We start from the raw sequence: 25,635 nt of genomic DNA, 5'->3' as shown, positions 1-25,635 counted from the left end.
TTGTTAGTAACTTCAACAATTTTTTGTTGTGACATTCAAAACCTTTACAAAGGATGAGGTTTTCTTTATCTGTGTAAGCACATCTTTTTTGGCATTACTTTCCATCTTTGGAGTGTTGCTGCAGTTTTTATGTTATGGATTTCCCAAACCACAATTTAGTGTAAAAAATAAAGCACTAGTAAGACTAACATAAGAGGAAAGAATAGGTAGTTGGATGTTAATCATTCTTTTTATTACAACGAGCTTGACTTCTCCATTACCACCAGATTGATTTCCCCCCACCCAAGCCATGGAAGCATTTTTAAAATGATTTAAGATTATTATGCCCTCAAGAAGTTTGCAGATATTATCACTTGTTTGACTGTTTTTAATTTTTAAAATTCTAGCTTACTTTAAAACATTTGAAACAGCGTATAGAAAAACTTAACAGTAAATAAGAAAAAGTAGAAATAGTTGAGATTGTCTTGATGAGGACAGAAAAAGGATAAAATAAAATATATCTAGGTGTGCTGAATTAGTTCTAGAATACTTTCATGTGTATTATGTTTTCTTTTTTTTCTGGATTTTCCTCATTCCATTCCTTTTCTGGGCAATATGTGCTGTTTCAAACTGCCATATAGGCTACTTCTATATTTGAACTTAGAGTTAAAATAAAGTTTTGGAAATGAGAGTTTCTAATGTGAGAGCTTAAATACTAGATAAACATAAAAATCTGTTGGTTAGTTTTTCTTGTCCAAAAATTCGTGAAAGGTGTTTTTTTGTCTACTTAATCATTCTTTTCTTTGGTTTTCAGGCAGTCTGAATATGGTGGTGTAGTGTTTGGTGGTTGGGCACGAATGGCTCAGCCCATTGTGGCTTTCACTGTAGTTGAGGTTGCAAAGCCCAACATAGGTGAAAACTGGCCAACTCGAGTTCGCGCGGATGTTACCATCAATCTGAATGTCAGAGATCACATCAAAGATGAATGGGAAGGTAATATTGTAATTGAAGAGTGAAGTTACTTTTGCCTTTTTGGTTTATAGAGTTTTACTTAGATTATAAGCAAGGCACTTTTATTAAACATTATCCTTTTAAACTTTTATTAAATTTAATTCTTAAAATTTGATTTAATGAATGGCTATTGTGTAATTATTATTACTAAAACTACCAAGGATCATACCCAAATACATACCTTGCTGCTTTAATGAAAGGATTAAAATTGCATACATGTCAATGTGTTTTGAAAATTGTAGTTCACAAAGCTGACAGCAGAACATTTTAAGTCTTAAATTTAGTAAAATAATATTTATGAATTTTTAGTTTCAATTTAAAGAAAAACATTAGTGTTTGCCAAGTAAAGAGGAAATAACACATATAATGTGTACACACATACAGAGCAAGTAAGGAAAATAGGTATTTTTCAAAAGATAAAAATAGCCAAAGTGAAGAAAACAGATGCATACAATCCAGTGAGAATAAAGATGGAAAATCAAAATTAGGCAAGCCCCAAAGGAAATTTAGGAGAGTCTAGTCAAACAACTCAGAAAGAAACAATAATGGTTTCTTTGCTCCAAAGGAAGGAAGTCAGATAAAGAATCAGTGAAATCAAATGTACTCAAGGATAAATAATTGCAGAGAAATTAAATTAATTATTTTCCCTGTTCTTTACCAGACAGGGGAGTTCTTGGTCCCATTTAAATTTTGTTTAAAAATAGATATGTTCAAACTTACTAAGTCAAAAAGAGTAATGTAGATAACATGCCAGAAAAGGCACATGAACTGATTTTTAATTGGCACTTTTATATTTTTCTCCCAGCTGTTGGTGAGAGTTCTTGTTTGCTGCTCTGCTATGAGAAACAGTAGCCGGTAGGTTTTATCTCCCTCTACCTTCTTGGCATGCCAGAAGGAAAGGGATAGGCCCTTAATAGATCAGTTTTCAGAAATTATTGCTACTGATATAGCTGTTTATAGCCAGAGGAACAGATGATACATTCATCAAGGAATTCTGAAGGAGTCTTAACAGTGAAGCAGGTCAGATGTTTAACAAGTGGACACAGTAGTGAATATAGTTTGGTAAATTGTTATTGTGACTTCTGTGTCCTTCAAAAGAATGAAGAATTCTAATCTGATGCATTATACATTTAGAATAATGTGTACCTTTATTATTGCTGAACCTCAAGAAAGACATTGAGAAGCTGGAGAAGATCTTATACTTACCCTTGAAGCTCAAGGACATATTAAAATACTGTTTTTCATGTGAGTTATAAATTGAGATAACTTTTAGCTACCCCTAAGAAGTAGTACTGGTTGGTAATAAAGCTAAAAATCAAGACAAAAGGCGCATTATAGATGACAGATTACATGTTTCCACTGTGATGTTAAGGGAGGAAGAAGTGTTTTATGGAAAAGCCCTCCTCCTAACTTTGGAGGTTGCTTTCAGAAAGATATCAGACAGTCTTCTCCATGCCTCCCCACCCTTTTAAACATAGGCCTCTGATAAAATGGATAAAATTCGATGGGCAAGATAGGAAACAAAGCATTGTAGAACTAGTGATTTGTACAATGGAGCATAGGGTGGAGAAAGTTACTTTCTTAGAAGCCAGGTCAAAATGTAGCTCCATTTTGATTACAGATGGGTAACCAAATAGAAAATGAGGGACAAAAATCAGAGCAGGGTTCTATAAACAGTACTGAATGTTTTCTCATAGAAACAGAATAGTTTTAGAAATTTCAGACTAAATATTATAAAATCTTTTTCTTACCCTTTAAAGAAGGTATGAAACTTAGGTCCTTATCTTCTTCATTACCATTGAAAATGAATGAAACCAAAATGCTGGATTCTACTTCAAAAGGCACAGCTTGGGTGGGTACATGGTTGAAAGGAGGGCAGGAAGTTTAGTTTATTATAATACAGATATTTTAAATGTAGGTCTAAGATGTCCAGCAGTAAAATAATCTGCTTTAGGAGGGAATAGGCATTCATTCTGCAGTAATGCCAACGAAGGGACTCTTACATTGTTAGGGACTAAGTGACTTCTCAGGGCCACTGCTTTTGTCCTGGTATTCAAAAGATTTATACAGATCAGATGTCATGCAAGCAGTACAAATCAGATAGTGGAACTTTCCCACTTAATTCTCCTTGCTTCTTATGCTTCTTTGCATAGAATCTGTTGGGAAATACACAATAAAGTCAATATTTGATTGAAATCAAAGTTAATATTTCTAATTCTACCCACACGTGAATCTCCCTCCAAATTGAAAAAAACCAACCAACCAACCACAGTGGCCCTAGTACTGTTAGTTGATTTGATTAGTTTTATATCTTATCAAGATTATGAACAAGCAGGCTGTTTAAATTTACATTTATATCATTCAGTGGCTAACAAAAATGGATTAGAAAAGAAATGAAAACAAATAGTATGGCATTACATGTTGTAAAGTCTAATTTTCTGTCCCTTGTCTACCAGTATCTTTACTTTTAATAGAACTTGGAAACCAGTTGATTCCATTCTTTGGTCTAATGACTGCAAAGCTATTGTCTTCAGCACAAGTCTCCTATCTCTTGCCATTCACTTACAAAATTTTTCAGTATTTGCCAACTGAAACTATATATATTCAGCCATCTTTCTCAAGATGGTATTTTTAGACATCACTTTTGTGCCTTGATTAATTATTCTTAAGTTGACCTCTTTTAGTGGAATACAATTAAGCTGTCACTGGAATGACACTGATGGATAAATGGATAGTTTAAACTGATATTAGAAACCTGTTGAATACAATGTATGGATTACATGCCAACCATATTTTTGGTTATTTGTTAAGAATGTTAAAAATAAGAATGATGATGAACATCCAGTTTTGGAACTGTAGCATGACTTGGAGTGCATATTTAGAAATGTATTCATGGCATAGAAGTTTCTAATTTTAATATAAAAAATTCGTTTTAATTATTGCTATCAAACAGCAAGTATTAAAGATTATAGGAAGACCCACAATTGTGTTACAATATGAATGTATCATTGATCATCTGTGGTATTTTTATATTTTTTAATTCTCTATTTTTATTCTATTCTGAAAATATGAGGATGAGAATTTGCTAACAAAAGACCAAAAAACAATGAAATTCTAATCATTGAAAATGTCTGTTTGTTTTATCAGGTCTTCGTAAGCATGATGTGTGCTTTTTAATTACTGTGCGTCCTACAAAACCTTATGGCACTAAATTTGACCGGAGGAGACCTTTTATTGAGCAGGTTGGCCTGATTTATGTCAGAGGCTGTGAAATCCAAGGCATGCTGGATGATAAAGGGCGTGTCATTGAAGACGGTATGGTGATCTATATTTTAAAGCATGTGTGTACCGAATGATGAATTTCTTTGCCTTGAATTTTGTCTTCTTAGATAATATTTTTTAGTTGTTTTACATACTAAATCAGCACAAAGGATAATATATAAAATATGTGTATTGTATTAACCCAGTTTTAGAAATAAGTAATGTTGTTTCAGAACGTCTATGTTTGATTTTGGAGATGTGCAGAGTCTTTCGAAATCACCTCTACTCAAAACTTTTCCCTTTATAGTACTTTAGAATATTGCTTTTGAAAACCTCTTATAAGTATTTGGACTTTTTGTGCTCAGTGGTATATTTTTCCTTTTTACATTTTACTGATTTGATTCATAATAGCAATTGTTCTTAAATGAGAACAGTAATACCCTGCATTTAGAAATGTATGGTGGTATTTAGGTTGTTAAATGACTGGAAGTTGGGGAGAGGGGTTGAGTGATTGGCATTTGGTGAATGGGGGCCAAGGAGGTTAAATGTCCGAGTACACAGAGCAGTCTTGTTGAAGGAACTGTACTGCCTAAGATGCCAACATTGCCCTGTTTAGAAATACTGTCTTAAAGAATCAATCAGTTCTTTGATTTCCTATGCTTCTTACTAATGCTTATCACTAATTGTCCCTTTGAAATTTTTTCTTATATTGTACTGACTTCTTTTTTAATACTATCAAATTATAAGTGCATCCCTGTCCAGTGATTATTTTATAGTTTGGTTGCTCAACTTCTCTCAAAAATTGAATCTGCTTCTATCACCTGTGATTTCAAAATTGTACCATTGCTAAATTACTAATGATTAGGCTACTCTTATCACTAGAAAAAACGAAAATAGGAGAGGGAAATGGAGGGTTGGTAGAATAAGATAAGGACATATAATGGGACCAGAGTAGAGGGCTAAGTCAAAAAAGAAAGGAGAGAAAGCATTAAGGGATAAGAAAAGGTTTCTGGAGCTTTCAGCCATTAGTATCCTGTATTTCTATGTTTATATTTCCTTCCATGCTAGTGATATTAATGGAAGGATGAGAAGAGTAATGACCTGCTGTCAAATTAATGAGCAGGAAAACTGTGCCCTAAATCCTAAAATCTATATAATCATTTAATCAGGAAATTTTTCTGTGTACTTAACCATATATAAGGCATAGGAGGAGCTATGAGTGACTGACAACAGTAAGAATAAACTCTTGACTTCTAACAGCTCCTGTTTTAGATGAGGGCATATGCACATGCAGCTTGGAGTAGTGTATCATAAACATTACATGACTGCTATGAAAGCAATAGAAAAGAATTCAGAGAAAAGAGAAAATACTTTCAGCTTCTTGGAATTTGAAATGAATGAGGAGAGGGCATTCCAGTCAGGGTATAGTGACTATAGTTAAATCCATCCAGACAAATTTTTTTTTTAAGATTTATTTATTTATTTCTCTCCCCTCCCCCCACCCCACCCTCTCTGTCTATTTGCTGTGTCTTCTTTGTCCCCTTCTATTGTGAGCAGCATGGAAATCTGTGTTTCTTTTTGTTGTGTCATCTTGTGTCAATTATCTGTGCGCGGCACCATTCCTGGGCAGGCTGCACTTTCTTTCGCACTGGGTGGCTCTCCTTACGGGGCGCACTCCTTGCGCGTGGGGCTCCCCTACGTGGGGGACGCCCCTGCGTGGTAGGGCACTTCTTGCGCGCATCAGCACTGCGCATGGGCCAGCTCCACACAGGTCAAGGAGTTTCAAACGGGTTTGAACTGTGGACCTCCCATGTGGTAGACGGATGCCGTAACCACTGGGCCAAGTCTGCCGCCAAATCCAGACAATTTATTCATGATTTCTAGAAAAGGAATACTGATAACTTTTTTTGATATTTGAAAAGTATTTCTTAACATACTTTTTCAAAATGTCTAGGACCTGAACCCAGACCCAATCTTAGAGGAGAGTCAAGGACATTTAGAGTGTTTTTGGATCCAAACCAGTATCAGCAAGATATGACCAATACTATACAACATGGAGCAGAAGATGTGTATGAAACTTTCAATATAATAATGAGGAGAAAGCCAAAGGAAAATAACTTTAAGGTAATCTTTGGAATATATAACTAAAAATGCTATGTTGTTATTTGAATGGCTTTCAAGGCCTAAAAACATGGATATTAGATAAGAAAAACATTTATTGAGAAAATTATCGTCAATCCATTTTTATTTGAGTCTATTAAATTTTTAACATAGATTAAATATAAAAACTAAAGCATTTGCTACATCCGTTTATTTTTTGAGGAGTTTAAAGATCTAAAATATAAATTAATTTGGGCATTATTCTAAAAGTCAGCCTCCTTCCTTGCTTTTTGTATAATAGATATTCAGTTTATATTCCAGTATGAGATGAAGAAAACTACTTGCTTACTTGCTTACTGAGGCTTCTTTTTTAAATAGAAAAATAGGTGTACTTCCAAATCATTTTAAGGACAAAGAGGTGGAACTTCAGAGCTCTGAATTACTTTGTTATAGTCATTTATAAGAGTGTACAGTATGGTAATTTATATTTTACTTATAACTGGGAAAATGACAGTTTGGGGGCTAAAGATTTTAATTGTATAATAAATTAAAGGGGAAAGGATTTTTTTTTAGTAAAGGAAGTTTTTAAAAATCATTTGAACTTTAACTACAAACTTATCTACAAAACTTAAACATTGAGTAATTCTCACGTGGTAACATCTAGCTTTTGCACAAGAGTGCCTTTCTTTTCTCTCTATCAACACCACAGTGGCTTTTACACATTCTTGTAAATTTATTACCTTTTTAATCTACTGTTGTGATTTTTTTAAAAAACATTCAGTTACAATCTGAGTACCGAAAATTGTGTTCTGTAATGAATGTCACATTATTCAGTTTGGTTTTGAAAACCTCACTTCAGGGGAAATACCTATTCTGGGGATTCTTATGATAGTTTTTAGAGCTACTATCACTTCTAGTAATTGTATTTAGAACTCTACCACACAGAAGTTTTCTAAGCCTACCTTCCTTTCCATACTTATTAGTTAACTTACATTAGTCTCTTAGAAAAAATATGTTGAGTTTCTACTGTGATCACGTACATTTTCAGCTTATCCACATACTTCCCCCATATTGGTTGCATTTACTCATTGGCATTAGAAAAGAGAGTTGTAGTTCTGTTGTCATAGTCCCTTAATTCTGCAGCCTAGAATTGCACCAAATAAATACTACAACAGTAAAGATAAAACAAAGAAGAAAAAAATGAAATAAAAGAGTTTTCACATGGGAAAAAGGTTTTAATACATACTAAACTAACCCTGAGTGTATTATAGGTCCTGACTGGTTTAAGTTTTTTGCACAGCCCTCGAGCTCTGAATTATCTGTCCTTTTGTTGGGAAATAAGAAAAGTAGAAAAGGATTATATTTATATTTCACAGAATACAGAAAGCATACTTCACAAAGTACCTCTTTCCTGGCACAAAGAAGTTAAAATAGTCATTGTAGATTTGGGAAGTCTGTGTTGTGGTTAAGGAATTGTGGGCCAAATTAAAGGATTAAGCAATTGCTTCCTACCCTCAAGGAGTTTATAATTTAATAGAAGAACCACATTTCCAAAAATAGCTGTGTAGGTTAAACAGTACACTAAAAAAAAGTCTGTAATTGAGCGACTAATTTTTTTTTAAAGATTTATTTTATGTATTAATTTCTCCCTACCCCCTTGTTTGCATTTGCTGTGTCTCTTTGTCTTTTTTTCAGTAGGCAACAGAAACTGAACCCAGGACTCTGATGTGGGAGGGAGGCACCTAATTGCCTGAGCCACCACCGCATCCTGCTTTGTTGTGTCTCTCATTATGTTTTTCCTCATGTCTCTTGTTGCGCCATCTTGTGTCATCTCATTGTGTCAGCTTGCTGCACCTGCCCGATGCATCAGCTCGCTGTCTTGCTCATCTTCTTTAGGAAACACCAGGATCCAAACCTGGGACCTCCCGTGGGAGATGGGAGCTCAAACACTTGAGTTAACATCCACTTCCCAAGGAACTAATTTTGACTAACAATTGACGAAGTCTTTACTCCTCACTTAAGAACTCTCACTTCTAACTCTTTGTAAATTAGATATTAAAGTGTATTAGAATTCTGTCTTATGATGAGTTCCGAGTAAGTACTCTGGAGCTTTCTGCTAGAAGTAAAATGTCTGCATTTCATTTTAATGCATTAACCTTGAACTTTATTTTGTTCTTTAATGGCCCTTTTCAGTGACTTAGAAATAAGTGATTAGTTACATAATTACCAAAGATTGAGAAAATGAAAAGCATCTCATTTAGCAGTAATAAAATACTAATATCTTATTTAGCAATAATAAAATAATTAAGTCTACGGTAAAGTAAAAGTATAGCTTTTAAAAATTTAGTTTGTATGAACTTTTTTGCTATAAGGAATTTTTCTTATCTAATTCTCTATGACAGTATAGTAGGAAAAACATTAAAGTTTATTATATAGAGCAAATTATTTTAACCACTCTCAGTCTTCGGTTTTATATCTATGAGGTACAAGTATAATCCTTTTGTACCTTTCTTACTTCCCAGATAACTGTAAAGGGTCTTATTAAAGTCAAGTGTCTGCTCAAAAGTCTAAATACTAGGCATTTAATACCCAGTCAAAAACATGTCCAAAGCCATACTCTTGTTTTCTTTTCCCTCAACTAGATTGTTCCCTCTCTGATCTCTGTCCCATACAAAAAACATAGATGTACCCTACCCTTGATTTCACTTTGTCTCATACTCCACATCCAATGCATCAGTAAGTATAATTAATTCACTACCTCCAGTGATGCCATGTTGAAGGCACTGTCATCTCTTATCCTTGCTACCCTGCTTGCCTACCCCTCTCCTTAAACTCTTCTTTACCAAGTGTCCCAAATAATCCTTTTAAAACAAATTATACCTTTGTTGGAAATTAAATCATGTCCCCCACAAAAGGCATTTTTGGCCTTTTGGGGTCCCTAACCCTTGTCCTGTGAATATGAATCCATTTGTAAATAGGACCTTTTTTTTTTTTTTTTTTAAGATTTATTTATTTATTTATTTCTCTCCCTTCCCCCCCATCCCGGTTGTCTGTTCTCTGTGTCTGTTTGCTGCATCTTGTTTCTTTGTCCGCTTCTGTTGTCAGTGGAATGGGAATCTGTGTTTCTTTTTGTTGCATCATCTTGCTGTGTCAGCTCTCTGTGTGGGTGGTGCCATTCTTGGGCAGGCTGCACTTTCTTTGGCAATGGGCAGCTCTCCTTATGGGGCGCACTCCTTGCGTGTGTGGGGCTCCCCTACGCGGGGGACACCCCTGCGTGGCACAGCATTCCTTGCGCGCATCAGCACTGTGCATGGGCCAGCTCTACACAGGTCAAGGAGGCCCGGGGTTTGAACCACGGACCTCCCATGTGGTAGACGGACGCCCTAACCACTGGGCCAAGTCTGTTTCCCTAGGACTTTTGAAAATGTTATTTCTTAAGGGGTGCCCAAACTGAATGGGGGTGGGCCTTAATCCAATATGACTGAAGTCAGTATAAGCAAAGGAAATTGGACACGAGAGAAAAAGTCACATGGAGAACAAGAAGTGTAAGTCAACAGAACCTGGAAGAGAAAGGAAAAGGATGTTGCTACATGATTAAAAAAAAAAAAAGAAACAAAGGTAAGTCCAGAAACCCCAAGGATCTCTGGCAGCCAATGCCAAAACACCACAGTCTTCTAGAACAAAGCATTGCCTTGCTGACACCTCCATTTCAGAGTTCTCCTATCTTCAGATCCATAGCCAATAATTCCCATTGTTTAAGCCAACCCTTTGTATGGTATCTGTTTAAGCAGCTGGGAAACTAATACGTCTTTGTACCTGTGCTCAAAACTCTTTAGTACTTTTCCATCACATTAGAAAATTCTTACCATCATCCACGAGGCCCTTCATTATCTGCCATCTAGTTACCTCTCCAACATTATTTTCTGTGTTTTTCAGAATTCAAAGTCTTTGCACATGATGTTCTTTTTACCTAAATATTCTTCCCACCAGTATTTACATGATTTGCTGCTTCAATTAACATGGGCAACTCTATTTAAATGCCATCTCTTTTGGCAATCTTATCTAATGTAGCATACCCCCTTCATATCCTTCTCTATCCTATTATGCCTTTTTTCGCTCATAGTTCTTACCACTCCTGACTATTAAATATTTGTTAGTTATCTGACTCTCCCTTTAGAATTTAAGATTCTGAGGTCATGGTCTTTGATTTGTCTCTCATTGTATCCCGAAAACTAGAAATGTGTATGGTACATAGCATGTTTAATAAATATTTATTGAGTGAGTGAGGGATAGAGGAGTCTTAGAAGTTTTTAAGTTTAAAGTACCTAGAAGAGTCTTACATGGTCATTTTTTTTTTCAATATTTAATTTTTATTTATGCCATTCTATATAAACAGTAAAATAAGGTTTTCCCCCTAACAATTCATCTTAATATAAGATGGAATAGAGATTAGAAAAAGATTTTTTAAAAATAACAGTCTTTTGTTTCACAGGCATAGAAATGGCTATTTCTTTTCAAGATAACCATTTTTTAAAAATCTGCAGATGGCTCATGTCATTGCTCATGTCCTTTTTTTAATTTATTAGTTGATTTTTATTGAAATGTATTAATAAACCATATAATTCATCTAAAGTATACAGTCAATGGCATTTGGTACAATCACAGAGTTGTACATTGATCACTTCAGTTTTAGAGCATTGTCATTACTCAGAACAGACAAAAGAACACCAAATCACACAAAAGCCCTGCCCCTTAGTAGTCACCTCTCAATCTCTATCCTTCCCCTGCCATATATAACTGCTGTTCTATTTCTGTCTCTGTAATTTATTGTTTACATTTTGTATAAATGGAGTCAAACAATATGCAGTACTTTTTGTCATTTTTCACTTAGCATGCTTCCTATTTTCCCCCCCATTGATAGAAGATTACCAAATAAATTACTATACACTACTGTCCATATTTACTTTAGTTGTATGTTGACCCAAATATCATCTTAATATTAACCTCTTGTAACATTATCATGTGTATGTTCTGTTTCAGAGAAATATATTCTTATCTATGCACTATTAACCATACTGTTTTCACCAGAAGGTTTGCTTTAAGTACCATGTTTTATTTTTTAGCTTTCCTTCTAGTGATTCACTTATCTTTAGACTTTCCCTTTCAACCACTCTCATATATTTGGTCATTCCTTAGTAAATAGTGGATTTCAGTCACTTCGCTAAAAGTTGTTTTTAAAAAAATTCCTTTCGTATATTCATTTATTTGGCTATTTTATTGAATGCCTACTGTGTATCTGGTATTGTGCTAAGATATATGAAACTTATAAAGATAAGTAAGATATAGTTTCTGCATTTAGAGAGACTACTAATAAGAGAAGTTAGAATTATAAACAAAATAACTACCATGGAAGGTTAGAAGGTCCCCAAAGCACTAAGAAGGGTGCAGATAAAAGTGGCATGGAACTTCAAAGGAGGCCTTCAGGTTCTCATCCCAAAAAGGAGGGGATAATTAACTTGTTTATGCTTGGGAAAGGAAAAATGAATATTTCATTACATACCTGGTTGGTGTCCCTCATTTCATTCCTTCTCTCTTCTTTGTATAGCCTGCCTAATGTGGTTCCCTTATTTCTTTTTATTTTTTTTTAAAGATTTATTTATCCATATGGTAGATGGGAGCCCAATCTCCTGAGCTACATCCATTTCCCTGGATCTCTTTGTTCTTGCCTGGATAGTTGTGATAGCATCCTTTGTCTCTACCTTTAGTCTCATCACAGTCAGTTACCTATACATTTCTTTGCTCCTGCTGTATAACACTGGTCAGTTCTCTCTTCTCAGAAAAATTGTGGCTTTCCATTTATGGTGAAATGAATCCTTCACAAATTCTTTACTTGAGTTAAATTAAAATGCCACTTTTTTGTGAAACCTTTCCTAATACCAAAAATTCTCCCCTTGTCCATCTGTCTCACCTGCTATGATTGTGCTCCCATTTATTTCGTAATATTCGTTACTGCTTACAACATTCTGCTGCTTTATATTATAATTAAAGATATATTTTATCTCCCTAATACAACTGTAATTTCCTTAGGGAGTAGAGCCTTCATTTTGTTCATCATTTTTATGTGAACATACTCATTTATCTGTCCATCCATCCATTTACCTATCCTATATTTAAACTGTTCTAAATTCCTGTACTTGTGGAAATTATATTCTAGTAGGGATTAGACAAATGCTAAACAAGTAAACAAGTACATGAACAAGGAAAGTTCAGTAGTGATAAATACAGGAAAATTAAGGCAATGTGATTGAGTGGGATTAACATATGTATCTTTTTTTTTTAGCTTTTTATTTAAAAGTATAGTTTTAAAAGTTGGACTGTATAACATTTATGATATGAAAATGATTAGTGATTAGTTAATTATTTCATTACTAATGACTTAGCCTCCTGATTTCCATATGTGAAGTAGATCACATTGTTGAAATCTTTAGAATTTGCCTTGGCTTTTTGGTAATCATTTTTGACAGTGTATGTATTAACCACAGTAATATTTTATTGTAGTCTTGATTCTTTCATTTGGAAATTTCCTTCATTTTTATCACTTTATTTTATTTATTTCTAACAATGCTAATTTAAATGTTTCTAAATTGAGATGTTGCACATTTGAAGCATGCATTAATATGTGTGGGGGTTGTATGTAATCTTAGCATTGAGTAATATAGGGAAATTTCCGAGAGTTTCTAAAAGGACCCATTTTCTTTAAGAGTTTGCTGTATAATGTTTTCTTACTGTTATATATACCTGAGTCAGATTTTTTTCCCTACCCAATAGGAATCAATTGGTTAACTCATTTATGGCATTCTGTCTAAATGAACTCCTAGTGGATAAAATGTTCTTGCCAAGTTTGGTCTTTTGTTTAATGCAGCGCATGGTATCAGCTGAAAATACAGTTGTTGATTCAGTCCAGCCAAGCACCTGTCAGCAGAAAATAGCTTCCTGCCCTGAAACGCTTGGGAATGCTGGGTTAGTGCTGCCAGCTCTGCATTCCAGAGAAGTGCAAATGTTTGAGATGTCTTATTGACCCAATCTTTTTCTGTCTTTTTACTGACAGGCTGTTCTGGAGACTATTCGGAACCTGATGAATACTGATTGTGTGGTACCTGACTGGCTGCATGATATCATTTTAGGTTATGGGGATCCAAGCAGTGCACATTATTCAAAAATGCCCAATCAGATTGCCACCCTTGATTTCAATGATACGTTTCTCTCCATTGAGCATTTAAAAGCCAGCTTTCCTGGCCATGATGTTAAAGTAACTGTGGATGACCCAGCTCTACAGATACCCCCTTTCAGGTAAAAGCATAACTGGATATACTCCTTTTAAGCATTAGGCCATCGGGATTGTTAGTTAAAGTAAGTTTTTTGTATCGTATCTGGATTTTGTTTTGGTAACTCCTGCTCTCTCATCATACAATGACTGGGATAAATTTACATTATTTGAATCTATTTATTTCTAATTCTTAGAGCCACAGTTATTTTAACATTGCAATAAAAGTAGCATCTTGTGTTTTAAGGTTTCAGCAAAAGTTTGCTTTCCAAATTTTACGTATTCACAGCATGGTTATATTTAATGTTAAGTGATTTTTGGTTTTAAAATTTGAGTAGAAATAGAACAAAGTACTTGAAGCAATTGATTGCTAAATTCCTTCATATATGGATTAGTGACAAAGCACTCAGTATACTAAAGGTGCTAGCACAGGGCTTACTCTCTTAGTGGCATAGCTCTCAATTGGCTGTTAAATATAAATATAATAATTCTACATATTGAAAAAATGAATGCTTTATATCACCCACACCTAGTCTCCCACCATACTCCCCAAATCTTATTAATGGCAAAAACCATTCTTCTAGTTACCCCATATTGAAACCTTACCATTATTTTTAAATCTTTTCATTCTGTTAACTCCTTCCATGTCTCATAGATTCTGCCATAAGATGCCTTTCCATATGTTATTCCTGATTGCTACTTCTTTAAGCTCATAACACTTTTTGCATTTATGATGGCAGTGTCTTTTCTGCCTCTTAGCTTCCTTACTCAAACCCATTATATGCCTTATCGTTGGAGTCATTCTACACCCTAGCTGAAAAGCTGATTTATTCCTCTTGTTTTCCAAAATAAGGGTTGACTTCTTAGCCCCCTTGATTCTTAGCATCTTTTTTGCATTGCCTATCCTTTTAGAGTGTGAAGAATGATTGAATGATCTTCTACAAAGTGCACATAAAGAATTACTTTTTTAGTTTAATTTTAGGTAGTTAATAGACTTCCCTCAGGTTCGGTGAGAGTCACTTCCTAAGATATTCCTGACCCCAGGCTAATAATCTCTTCCTTGAAGCTTGATATTTCAAACTCCAGCCTGTCTAACTACTCTTATTTTTTATCTGTTATACCCTATACTCCAACGAAACTGTGCTACTTGTCCTTGAGCCTCTGCTGTTGCTTCTTCCTGGAATATCTTCTCTTCTCCTCTTTGTATATGCAGTGTCTTCTAGGCTTATCTTAGATGTCATCTTTCCATGAAGCCTTTTCTGATCAAATGGGGGACAGTGTGTAAAGTAGTTTACAATGCATGTGACATAAGTATTTAAATGTTATTTCTTTGATTCTCTCTTTAATCAAATGGGCTTTTCTAATTTGAACACCAATAGCACTCTATTCATAACTTATTTTTTAATGCTTAGAAATCTGATTTTTCAGAGGTTATGCACTGATATAGTAAGATCATTTAGGCCAGAAGTGTTTCTTATTCATCTGATTATTCTCCAAACAATGCCATGCAAATAAGTGCTCAGTAAATCATTGTTAATTATAAAAATAAACACAGATTTTGTTTTTTTAGGATAACTTTCCCAGTAAGAAGTGGGAAAGGGAAGAAAAGAAAAGATGAAGATGGGGAAGATGAAGACATTGAAGAGGCAAAAACTTTAATTGTTGAACCTCATGTTATTCCTAATAGAGGTCCTTATCCTTATAACCAACCCAAACGGTAATTTTACTACCTATGCTAATTGTAATAATGAATACTTGTTTTAAGTAATTTTAAAAAATTTTCTGATTCTTTGTAAGCCCCAGGAAGCTTTGTTCCTGGACCCTGTTTCTTCTTTCTGTTCTTTCAGTTAGTTGAATATATCACATATTTTTGGCCATTCTGTAGTCATGATATTTCAAAAAGAAACATTTTTAGGTATTATGAGAAATAAATATTAGAGGGTTACCTTATTTGAACAGAAGGTTTCTTACTTCAAGACCCTGTGTTACATTTAACAGCAGCCCTCATTCATTCGTGTGTGCCATGACTACTAATAAGTGGCGTTATATTTTGCATTAGAGTGGAAACTAGAGCTTTGGTACTTCAAATGGGCTCTGGAATGTATCAAGAATATTGAGAAATAACTAGTCTTTCTTTCCAGTAGATTCATTCTGTTTTGGTTGGTGCATGGTGGGGGATGGGGGTGTGTGGGGACATTCATTGGGTTCATTCAGAAGAGATTGAAAGAACAAAGAGAAATAGAGAGCAGATGTTTAGACCTCTGGTCATTGATAACTAAATTTTTACTGTCATTTTTTTTTATTTTTTAATTTTTTTTAGGAGGTACCAGGGATTGAACCCAGGACCTCGTACATGGGAAGCAGGTGCTCAACCACTGAGCTACATCTACTCCCCTTATTTTTATTTTTAACTGACTTTTATCTACTCTGTTATTTGTAGTAATACAATTCAGTTCACTCATACCCAGATAGAGGCTATCCGTGCTGGAATGCAGCCCGGTCTGACTATGGTAAGAAAATTATAGTTACTTATGTTTTTATATGGATTAAGATTAGAAGTAAGCATTTTTAGTGTATGTTCTATTTGAAACACAAAAATCCAATCATATTCAAGTGTTTTTAAATAATTATGGCATCTTAGGCATATGTAAATATTTCTGCTTATTTCAATATTCATAAGTAAAACTTTATTGGAACACAGCATGCCCAATTGTTTATGTTTCTTCTATGGCTGCTTTTGTGCTCTGACGGCATAGTTAAGTACTTATAAACAGATTGTATGGCTCTCATACTATCTGGCCCTTCACAAAAAAAGTTTGCTAACTCTTGGTTTAGAAGTATGTATTTAATTTCCAAGTGTTTGGAGATTTTCCTGTTTACCTCCCATTATCAGTTTCTAGTTTAAATCATTATGGTCAGAGAACATACTTGTATGATTTATGTTTTTTGTTGGTTTATAAAAAATTTGTTCAGGTTTGTTTTATGACCCAGGATATGATCTCTCTTGGTAAATGCCCCTGTGTTCTAGAAAAGAATATGTATTCTACCATTTTTAGTAGAGTGCTCTATAAATGTCAGTTAGATCCATTGGGTTGGTGATATTGTTCATTGCTTCTTTCATTGCTGATTTTCTGTCTTCTGTTTCTGTTGATTTCTGAGAGAGGAATGTTGATATCTCCAATTATAGTTGTGAATTTTGTTTTTTTCAGTTGTCAGTTTTTGTTTCATGTATTTGAAGCTTTGTGATAGGTACATACACATTCAGGATTGTGCTATCTTCTTGGTGAATTATCATTATGTAATGTCTCTCTTCATCACTGGTAATTTTATTTGCTCTGAGACCTAATATAGCCACACCAGCATTCTTATGATTAAAGTTCACATGGTATATCTTTTGCCATCCTTTTACTTCTAACATATCTATCTATATATTTGAAGTCAGTTTCTTATAGACAGGTCATATGATTTTATCCATTCTGACAGTCTGCCTCTCAGTTGGTGTGTTTACATTTATTGTACCTATTAGTATGTTTTGATTTAGGCCTACCATTTTATTATTTGTTTTATGTTTGTTTCTTCTGTTTGGTTTTCTTCTGTTTCCCCAGCCTTCTTTTGGGTTATTTGACTGTTTTTAGTATACCTTTCTAATTTATTTATTGTGATTTTTTAAATCTATGTCTCTTGTATAGTTTTTTATTTATGGTTGCTCTGGGAATTACAATACCAAACTTTACCTTCTCTTTTTATGTTATCTTGTGTATTACATCTATATATGTTGAAAATATGATCAGGCAGTGTTAGAATTTTTACTTTCAATGATCAAACATTTTAAGAAACTCAGGAGAAGAAAATAGTCTATTATATTTATCTTGCTACCATTTCTTTTTTTTTCATTCCTGATAATTCTGTTTTCTCTGGTAACATTTCCTTTCTGTCTGAAGAATTACTTTTACTACTTTTTTTTTCTCTTTTTCTCTTTTAGGAGGTACTAGTATTGAACCCAGTACCTCATACATGGGAAGCAGGTACTCAACCACTGAGCTCCATCCACTCCCCTTTTACTAGTTCTTTTAGATAAAGTCTTTTAGCAATGAATTGTCTTAGTTTTCCTTTATGTGAGAATGTCTTTCATTATCTTTAATTCCTAAAAGATATCTTCACTTGATGTAGAATTCTGTGTCAACAGTCCTTTCCTCTCAATCCTTTTAAAATGTTATTAAAACCTCTTTGCTTCTTGGTTTCTGATGAAAAATCCACAGTCCTTGAAACATCCTTTTGATATATGTGTTTCATTTTTCTCTAGTTGCTCTCAAGATTTTTTGTTTTTAGTTTTCAGTGGTTTGGTTATAACAGATGGGCTTGCATATCTTTGGGGTTATTCTATTTTGGGTCACTGAGCTTCTTGAATCTCTAGGTTTATATCTTTTGCCACATTTGGGAAGTTTTCAGGAATTATTTTATTAAACATTTTTTTATACACTGTACTATTTTCCCTCTTCTTCCAGTTCATTAACTCTTCCCCTCTCCTCTCCATTCTATTATTGAGCCCATCCAATGACTTTTAAAATTTTGGTTGTTTTATCTTTCATTTCTAAAATTTTCATAGTTTAACAATGTGGTAATTTAGTATTTGGCTATGTATTCATCTCCTTTTTAGGTTGTGGGCCCACCTGGTACAGGAAAAACTGATGTGGCAGTCCAAATCATATCCAACATTTACCATAATTTCCCAGAACAGAGGACTCTAATTGTTACTCATTCTAATCAGGTAAATGACTAATCAGGTAAATGACTGCATCTTTGTGTGTTTTGGGGGTGGGGCTGGAGCAGGGGGAAGATATTGAAGGAGGGAAGGACAGAGGGGAGTGATACCCGAAAGTACAATGGAGGAGATTTCTCCTTGTATGATAACCTGATCATAGGTACCATAGAATACCAAGAAAGGATGACTAGTATAGAATTTGCTATTGACGTATTTTTCTATATATCCCTGGATATATTGAAGGATATATAGAAAAAACTCTCTTTATTTCTAATGGAGGGGAGAAAATGTGGAAAATCTTAAAAGAATATTGGCTATATGGTTAAATATTTGGATTAAATTAAATTTCCATTCTTTTTCCTTCTTCCATGCTTAGCTAGAGCTTTTACTTTGAGATTGGAAGCATTAACCCTTTAACCCTTAGTAGTAGCATTTTTCTTCATTTAGTAGAATGACTAATCCTGAAAGACTAGCTCCAAGTTATAGCGATACTAGATTGAATTTAATGCCTTAATGAATTATACAGATTGAATATCTATATTACATTGAAGGATTATTTTAGGTTGCAGGTCCATTATGTAAGGCATATATAAACAGCTAAAGCAATAAAAACAAACTCCTTTTTTGTATATATAATAGATGAAAATAATCTTTATATCTTATGTGTGCTACGGTAGTCACTGAAGCTGTCACTACTTGTAGAAATGAGAAGAAATAAGTTATATTTATTATCCCTGCTATAAAATGTGAGAGACAACCCTCAGAACAATGTGAAACACATTATAAAACTTGAATGGGGATTCTAAACCTCAGAAGGTACTTATTTTCTGAGACTAAGTATTAATAATGGTAACTTCCACTAACCAATTCTTTAGAAGGGTTTCAACAAGCAAATGCTTGGTTTTTAGAATGCTAAATGTTGGTTTTTCTGTTCATTAACTTTTAATCTGCAGGGTTTTTAAGTAATATTATGTAGTTCATTCAGTTGTCATGTTTTTATAATATTTTTGACATTAGCAATTGTGGCACTTCATACAGTATTCTAAAATTATAGGGGGTTTGCTGGGAACTTCATCTTAATAAAGGAAATATAATAGTGAGAAGTTGTTTTCTATTTAATAAAATTTAGTCTATAATGCACCTATTTGCAAACTCTTAGAATGAAAAAAGAATAAACCATGCATTGACTGTTGTTTTGACATAATATTTCTCAGTTTTGTCATAACCTGATATGGTTATCCTACAGTATCCTTTACTGATTGACTTACATAACACAATCAGAAAAGGTTATTTTGCAGAACAAAGACTTCATTATTTACTGGGGTCCTCCTTGATGTCCATCAAATTGTTGATGTTTTCCTTCAGTTATTTAGTTTGCCAAATCTTCATTTTCATGTGATTCATGCAGTTCTCCAAAATCACTATGCAATCTGAATCTTCGTGGTCCTGAGTTTTAAATGACAGTAATCAAGTGTTACAATAGTAGGGGATTTTCTAAAACTTTGTTAATCTACTCAATTTCTGAGTTCTCATTGTCAGAATTTTTATAGTAAAGGACATCTATAATTACATTTTTAAAATATTTATTAGACCGGATGTTGACTTGATGAACAGGATTGAACATTGAATGGCAAACGAGAGATGTTTGAGTGGGCACTAACTTTTAAATGATACCTTTATGTTTATTTCCGTGCTATGAAACTGTCTGCCTTCCTGCACAGCCCTGTAACTGCAGCGGTTCAGATAATGGTTAGGTTTTGAAGGGACCCTAAATGTGAATATTTTATAAAGAGATAAGGATGACTGTTTAACGGCTGTCATCAAAATAGTTTAGCCATAAATGAGTAGCCTGCCCTTTGTTGTATTGAAACCTTATAGCCAAAGATTCGAACTCACTGCCAAAGATTCCTTCCCCGACTGCAACCCATGGGAGTGCTGTTGAGTGAAACAAAACTTGGAGCAGATTATTATATTAGGTATTATAGCTACATGGGAGAAATCGTAGCTGAGATTAAAAAACCTTTCACTTTCCACAAATTAGAAACAGAGGTTTTTATGGGTAGGTGGTTTTTATGGTTTAAAGTTACTCATTTGGTCAAGAATGCATAGGCAGCAATTTCAGAAATCAATAAAAAGTACTATTTTGCTTAAATTGTAAATGATCTAAGACCTGTTTCCCTCTGTGGTTTGGTTTTGATTCTTATCTGACCAAGCAATGCTCATTCTTTTCTATCCTTCTATTTGTTCATTTTTGTTATTTTTGAAGGAGCGTGCTGATTGCTCAAAACTCATTATCCCGTTTGGTTTGTTCTTCAGGCCCTGAACCAGTTGTTTGAGAAAATCATGGCTTTGGATATTGATGAGCGTCACCTCTTGCGTCTTGGTCATGGAGAAGAAGAGCTGGAGACAGAGAAAGATTTCAGCAGGTAAGCAAATGGGGGTGAGTTTTAAAACAGTATATAAAATAATTTTAACCTTTTCTTCTTTTTTTTTAATTAAAGAAACACTAAAAGAAGAGAGCAATGAAAATCCAGCTTAAATCTGAAAGTCTCTAGCGTAGCTTAACCTAGACTGTGGGTTGATTTAAAAGTGGTCATGATATCCCTTAGCTCTATGTGTTTGTGTCATTGTTTCCTTGAATATGCAGTTAATTCATTGAAAAGAGTTACTTTTTTCATTTTTTAAACATTGCCAGTTGTCATTTGCTTTCTATTTATTGATGTCTTTTATTAATGTTGCCAATTCACATCCCTCAAAACTGTATAACTTTAGATGATTCTTTCTGCATTAATTGAGATGATCATGGTTTGTTTGTTTTTTCCCCTTCATTCTATTAATGTAGTGTGTATTACATTGATTAATTTTCTTATTTGAACTACCCTTGCATTCCTGGGATAAATCTTACATGGCTAGTATTTTATTGAGGATTTTTATATCTCAATTTAAAAAGGTATATTGGCCTGTAGTTTTCTTTTTCTTGTAGTATCTTTGCCTGGTTTTATTATCAGAATACTGCTTAAATCATGGAATGAATTAGGAAGTGTTAAGCATTACCATGATAGCAAAATCAAACAATGACACTACAAAGACAGTGTATAAATGGATCATGTTTTTAAAAAAAATACATTCTGCCTATCTCTGCCTTTTAATTAAAGTTTAATCCAGTAACATTTAAAGTAATTACTAATAAGGAAGGACTTAATTCTTTTGTTTTCTGTATGTCCTATGTTTTTTTATTCCTTAGTTCCTCCATTGCCACATTGTCTTGTATTCTTGTATTTAATTTTTTTTTAGTGTATGTATCATTTTAATTCCCTTTCTTTACTTCTCTGTATTTCTTTAGTTATTTTCCTAACAGTTACCTTCAGAAAAATCCCAACTTAGTTCCAACGGTATACAAGCACTCTGCTCTTCTATATCTCTGTTCCTTTCCCTTTGGATTATTATTGTCTCGTATTACATCTTTACCTCATGTATGCTCATTAGCATAGCTATATAATTATTGTTTTATGCCTTTCAAATCAGTCAGGAAAAAGAGGAGTTACAAATCAAAAGTACGATATTGACTTTTGCATTTTACCAGTATTTATTTCTTTATATGGCTTAGAGTTACTGTTTAGTTGATGTCCTTTCATTCCTACCACAACTCCCTTTAGCATTTCTTCTAGGGCAGGTCTATTAGTAACAAACTTCCTAAGCTTTTCTTTTTCTGGGAATGTGTTAGTTTCTCCTTTATTATTTAAAAAAAAAAAAGCTTCGCGTTTGTCAGATACAGAATTTGTGGTTGCCAGGTTTTTGCGTTATTTTTCTTTTATCCCTTTAGACGTCATTCACTGCCTTTTGGCATCCGTTGCTTCTGATGAAGAACTCTGCTATAATCTTATACATGTACATGATTTGTTGCCTCTTACAGCTTTCAAGGTCTCTCTTTTTATAGTTGGACTGTATGGTTAAATATTTGGATTGTATTGTGTCTATATAGTAGCTCATTTGATTTATATATAAATCCATTTTACAGCACAACTACAGACAATTGACATAATTAATGGCTGCATATATTTAATACATTCTTTGGCTATTGCACATGAACGTTGACTAAGTTGATCATAAACATCAAAAGAGCTGAGATCACATTAAATTATGATCTATTTTGAGTTCTTGAATTACAGAGCTCACCAAACAGTTGCTATCTTGTCAAAAGTTGCAGAGGGCAAAGAATAACAAACTATAAGTTATTAGGGCCTCTAGATTCTTAATTTTTTTTGTAGTAGTAGAATTTATAGTTTTTAAGGAATACTATAATAGAGCAGATAGAGATTTTTTTTTAATGATTTCAGATACTACTAAGTTTCTAGGGGAAAAATAATTTTTGCCTTCTTATATACAAATTAAGTCTTAGTTAGGTTGTATTAGTATATATGCTTGAGCTTGTTCAGCTGGGTATACTCATTTACTCTATCTTTTGTTATAATATTTAAAATAGTGAGTATTGTTTCATACAAAAAGTAATACCACTTTACCTAAAGAAAAAAATTTAAAAACAGCAAAGTAGGGAGAGTGTCATCCATAACTCCATTACCAAAAAAAACAAATTTTTATTAATCTTTTATCAAAAATTAACTGTAGTGATATTTTTAAAAATAATTTTGCTTGTTGCTTTAAAAAATAATAATAGCTTTTTTTTAGTACAACCATTATATAGTTACAGAATGAGTAAATAGTATATAGTGATTCATTATATATTGCTTTTTAAAAAGTATTTTTGTTAAGATTATAATTCATATACCATAAACATCATTTTAAAATGTATAATTCAGTGGGGTATTTTTTTTTTACCATATTGACAAGATTCTGCAACCATCTAATTCTAAAATATTTTCTCTAATTCATTTTGTATATTGCTTTTTAAATTTAATATTGTGTTAGAAGAATTTTGGCATTTCATTACACACTATAAAATTCCTAATTTTTTCTCATTATCAAAGTATTCATTATAGAAATAGACATAAGCAAACAGAAAAGGTTACTTGCTATAATATTTATATATTTCTAAGTTGTAAACATAAAGACACAGATGATGCTTTATATTTCTTCTCTGCCTTTGATCATTTCTTGCTGTTTCAACAGTGAACCTTTGAACTATGGACCAGATAGGAATTTCTTTGTCAAATCTTTAAATATATGAATAGCAGTGATTAAATTATTTGTCTTTTTTTAGAGTTAAAAGAGTTCTAGTGGGCACTTTGTTGTTGTGAAAACAGTATATACAGGCTTTGAGATCAAATTCCGGTTCCATTGCTTTCTTTCTTAACTACATATGTCTGGGAAAGGTCTTCCCCAGCTTTAAATTTTGTATTTATTCACATAGTTATGTATCTGGTAGTATCAGGTGCCAGGCTCCATGCTGGGATACATAGATGACAAAAAATAATCAAATATATTTTAAAATTACTTTTCAAAGCCCTTAGAGCTAATATGCTTGTATGATAGTTTTAGCCAACCCATATACTATTTTCTCTTGGTCTGTAAGGTGATAAGGAGCTTGCATCAGAATGCACTGTACTGCTTCATGAAAGTTTTTGTTATGGAAAAAGGAAAAAGGTAGCTGAAAAAATTGGTTTGTTTATTGATATAGTTCATTTTTGTTTCTTGGAGACCATAAACAAATTTGCAGATCAATACTAGTCCATAAGCTAGATTTTAAGTAGCCTTGATATAAAATAACCCAAGAACTACTACTTGTGATTCAATATCTTTTGGAGATTTAAAATAACCCAAGAACTACTACTTGTGATTAAATATCTTTTGGAGATTTAATCATGTCCTCCCACATAAGGCATGTTGAGGTCCCAACTCCTGGTCCTATAGGTGTGAACTCATTTGTGATCAGGACCTCTGAAGGTGCTATTAGTTAAGGTGTGCCCAAACTGAATGAGGGTGGGCCTTAATCCAATATGGCTGAAGTCCTGAAAAAGCAAGGGAAAATGGAATTGGGGGAAGGGACCAGCCAGAAGATGTAAGTCAGTGAAACTCAGAAGTAAAAGAAGATGCCACCATCACATCACCAATATGATGGAAAAGACAAGAAACCTCAAAGATTTTTGGCCAGCCAGAAGAAGCCAATTCTGGGAAGAAACACGTCTTCTAGCCTTTGAAGCTGTGAGCCAGTTAATTCTGTTACTGAGCCAACCCATTACATGGTTATTTGTTTTAGCAGCTAGGAAACTAACATAGTCTTGTACTGTTGTTTTCTGTTTGACCATTTATAGTTTCTATTAGGGTTTCTTTGAATGTTTTTCTAATAGTTTCCTTGAAAGTCTTTTCATTACACAATTTTGCCTTTTTGCTTAATTGAAATTCTTAGGTATGGCAGAGTTAATTATGTCCTGGCTCGAAGAATAGAACTTTTAGAAGAAGTCAAACGATTGCAAAAGAGTCTAGGTGTCCCAGGAGATGCCTCATATACTTGTGAAACTGCAGGCTATTTCTTCTTATATCAGGTAAGAGAGTAAATATTTTATTTTTTAGATTATGTATCGTCCCCAGTTGAAGCTGGGATGAATTCTTGAGATCCTTCTTGAAAGTGTTTTTTGTTTGGTGAATTAAAATATATGCTTTTGTCAAAATTATAATTATGAATATTAAATGTTTGTATTTTCTATTATTTTTAATTTTCTTTGCTAAATAACTTTTCTTGATGACTCATTCTGTGAAAGGCTAATGTTGCTACTTTTAAAATTTTTTCTTTTCTTTTTTGCTCTTGACAAAGTTTCTATTCGAGTTGCCTAGTGGTAACAAAGTACAATTCTATAACTTATTTTCACTATGTATATTAATCTAGTAAAGAGGAAAACATTCTTTCAAATTTCCAGAAATACATTATGCCTTAGAACTAGTTGCACTGTGGGACTTTTGCTAGGGTAAATTTTTGGGATATGAAAACCAATAAAAAAATAGAAAACTAAAGTGAATAAAATAGGCTCTAGTAGTCGGTTGGTCTACTAATAATTTTAAATGGATTTAAGGCATAAAGAATGAAAATTTTTACATAACTTTATTCTTTTTTTATTAATGCCATTAGTGTATTTTAGATATAAATCAAAACATTGAAATTTTAAAATGTATATGAAAAACAGGTTTTATGCTTATTATAAGTAGCTACACACACCAGTCTACTACCATTCAAAATGAGCTGATT

The 25,635-nt window shown here is 33.5% G+C and overlaps 1 protein-coding gene across 1 annotated transcript in view; it reads left to right on the top strand.

Annotated features, from left to right (window-relative positions):
• Nucleotides 1-25,635, top strand: part of AQR (aquarius intron-binding spliceosomal factor) — a 163,023-nt gene that overhangs the window by 107,060 nt on the left and 30,328 nt on the right. Inside the window, exons 17-25 of the mRNA XM_058293866.2 lie at nucleotides 794-972; nucleotides 4,138-4,305; nucleotides 6,206-6,375; nucleotides 13,460-13,701; nucleotides 15,246-15,392; nucleotides 16,116-16,185; nucleotides 18,333-18,443; nucleotides 20,754-20,863; nucleotides 24,802-24,937. Coding sequence (XP_058149849.1) covers nucleotides 794-972; nucleotides 4,138-4,305; nucleotides 6,206-6,375; nucleotides 13,460-13,701; nucleotides 15,246-15,392; nucleotides 16,116-16,185; nucleotides 18,333-18,443; nucleotides 20,754-20,863; nucleotides 24,802-24,937 — 1,333 coding nt within the window. The remainder of the gene's footprint in view (nucleotides 1-793; nucleotides 973-4,137; nucleotides 4,306-6,205; nucleotides 6,376-13,459; nucleotides 13,702-15,245; nucleotides 15,393-16,115; nucleotides 16,186-18,332; nucleotides 18,444-20,753; nucleotides 20,864-24,801; nucleotides 24,938-25,635) is intronic.

Source organism: Dasypus novemcinctus, chromosome 3, assembly GCF_030445035.2.
Source record: "Dasypus novemcinctus isolate mDasNov1 chromosome 3, mDasNov1.1.hap2, whole genome shotgun sequence".
Classification (NCBI taxonomy): domain Eukaryota; kingdom Metazoa; phylum Chordata; class Mammalia; order Cingulata; family Dasypodidae; genus Dasypus; species Dasypus novemcinctus.
Note: the sequence above shows the minus strand (reverse complement) of the source record. Positions and strands in the feature narration are given on the sequence as shown.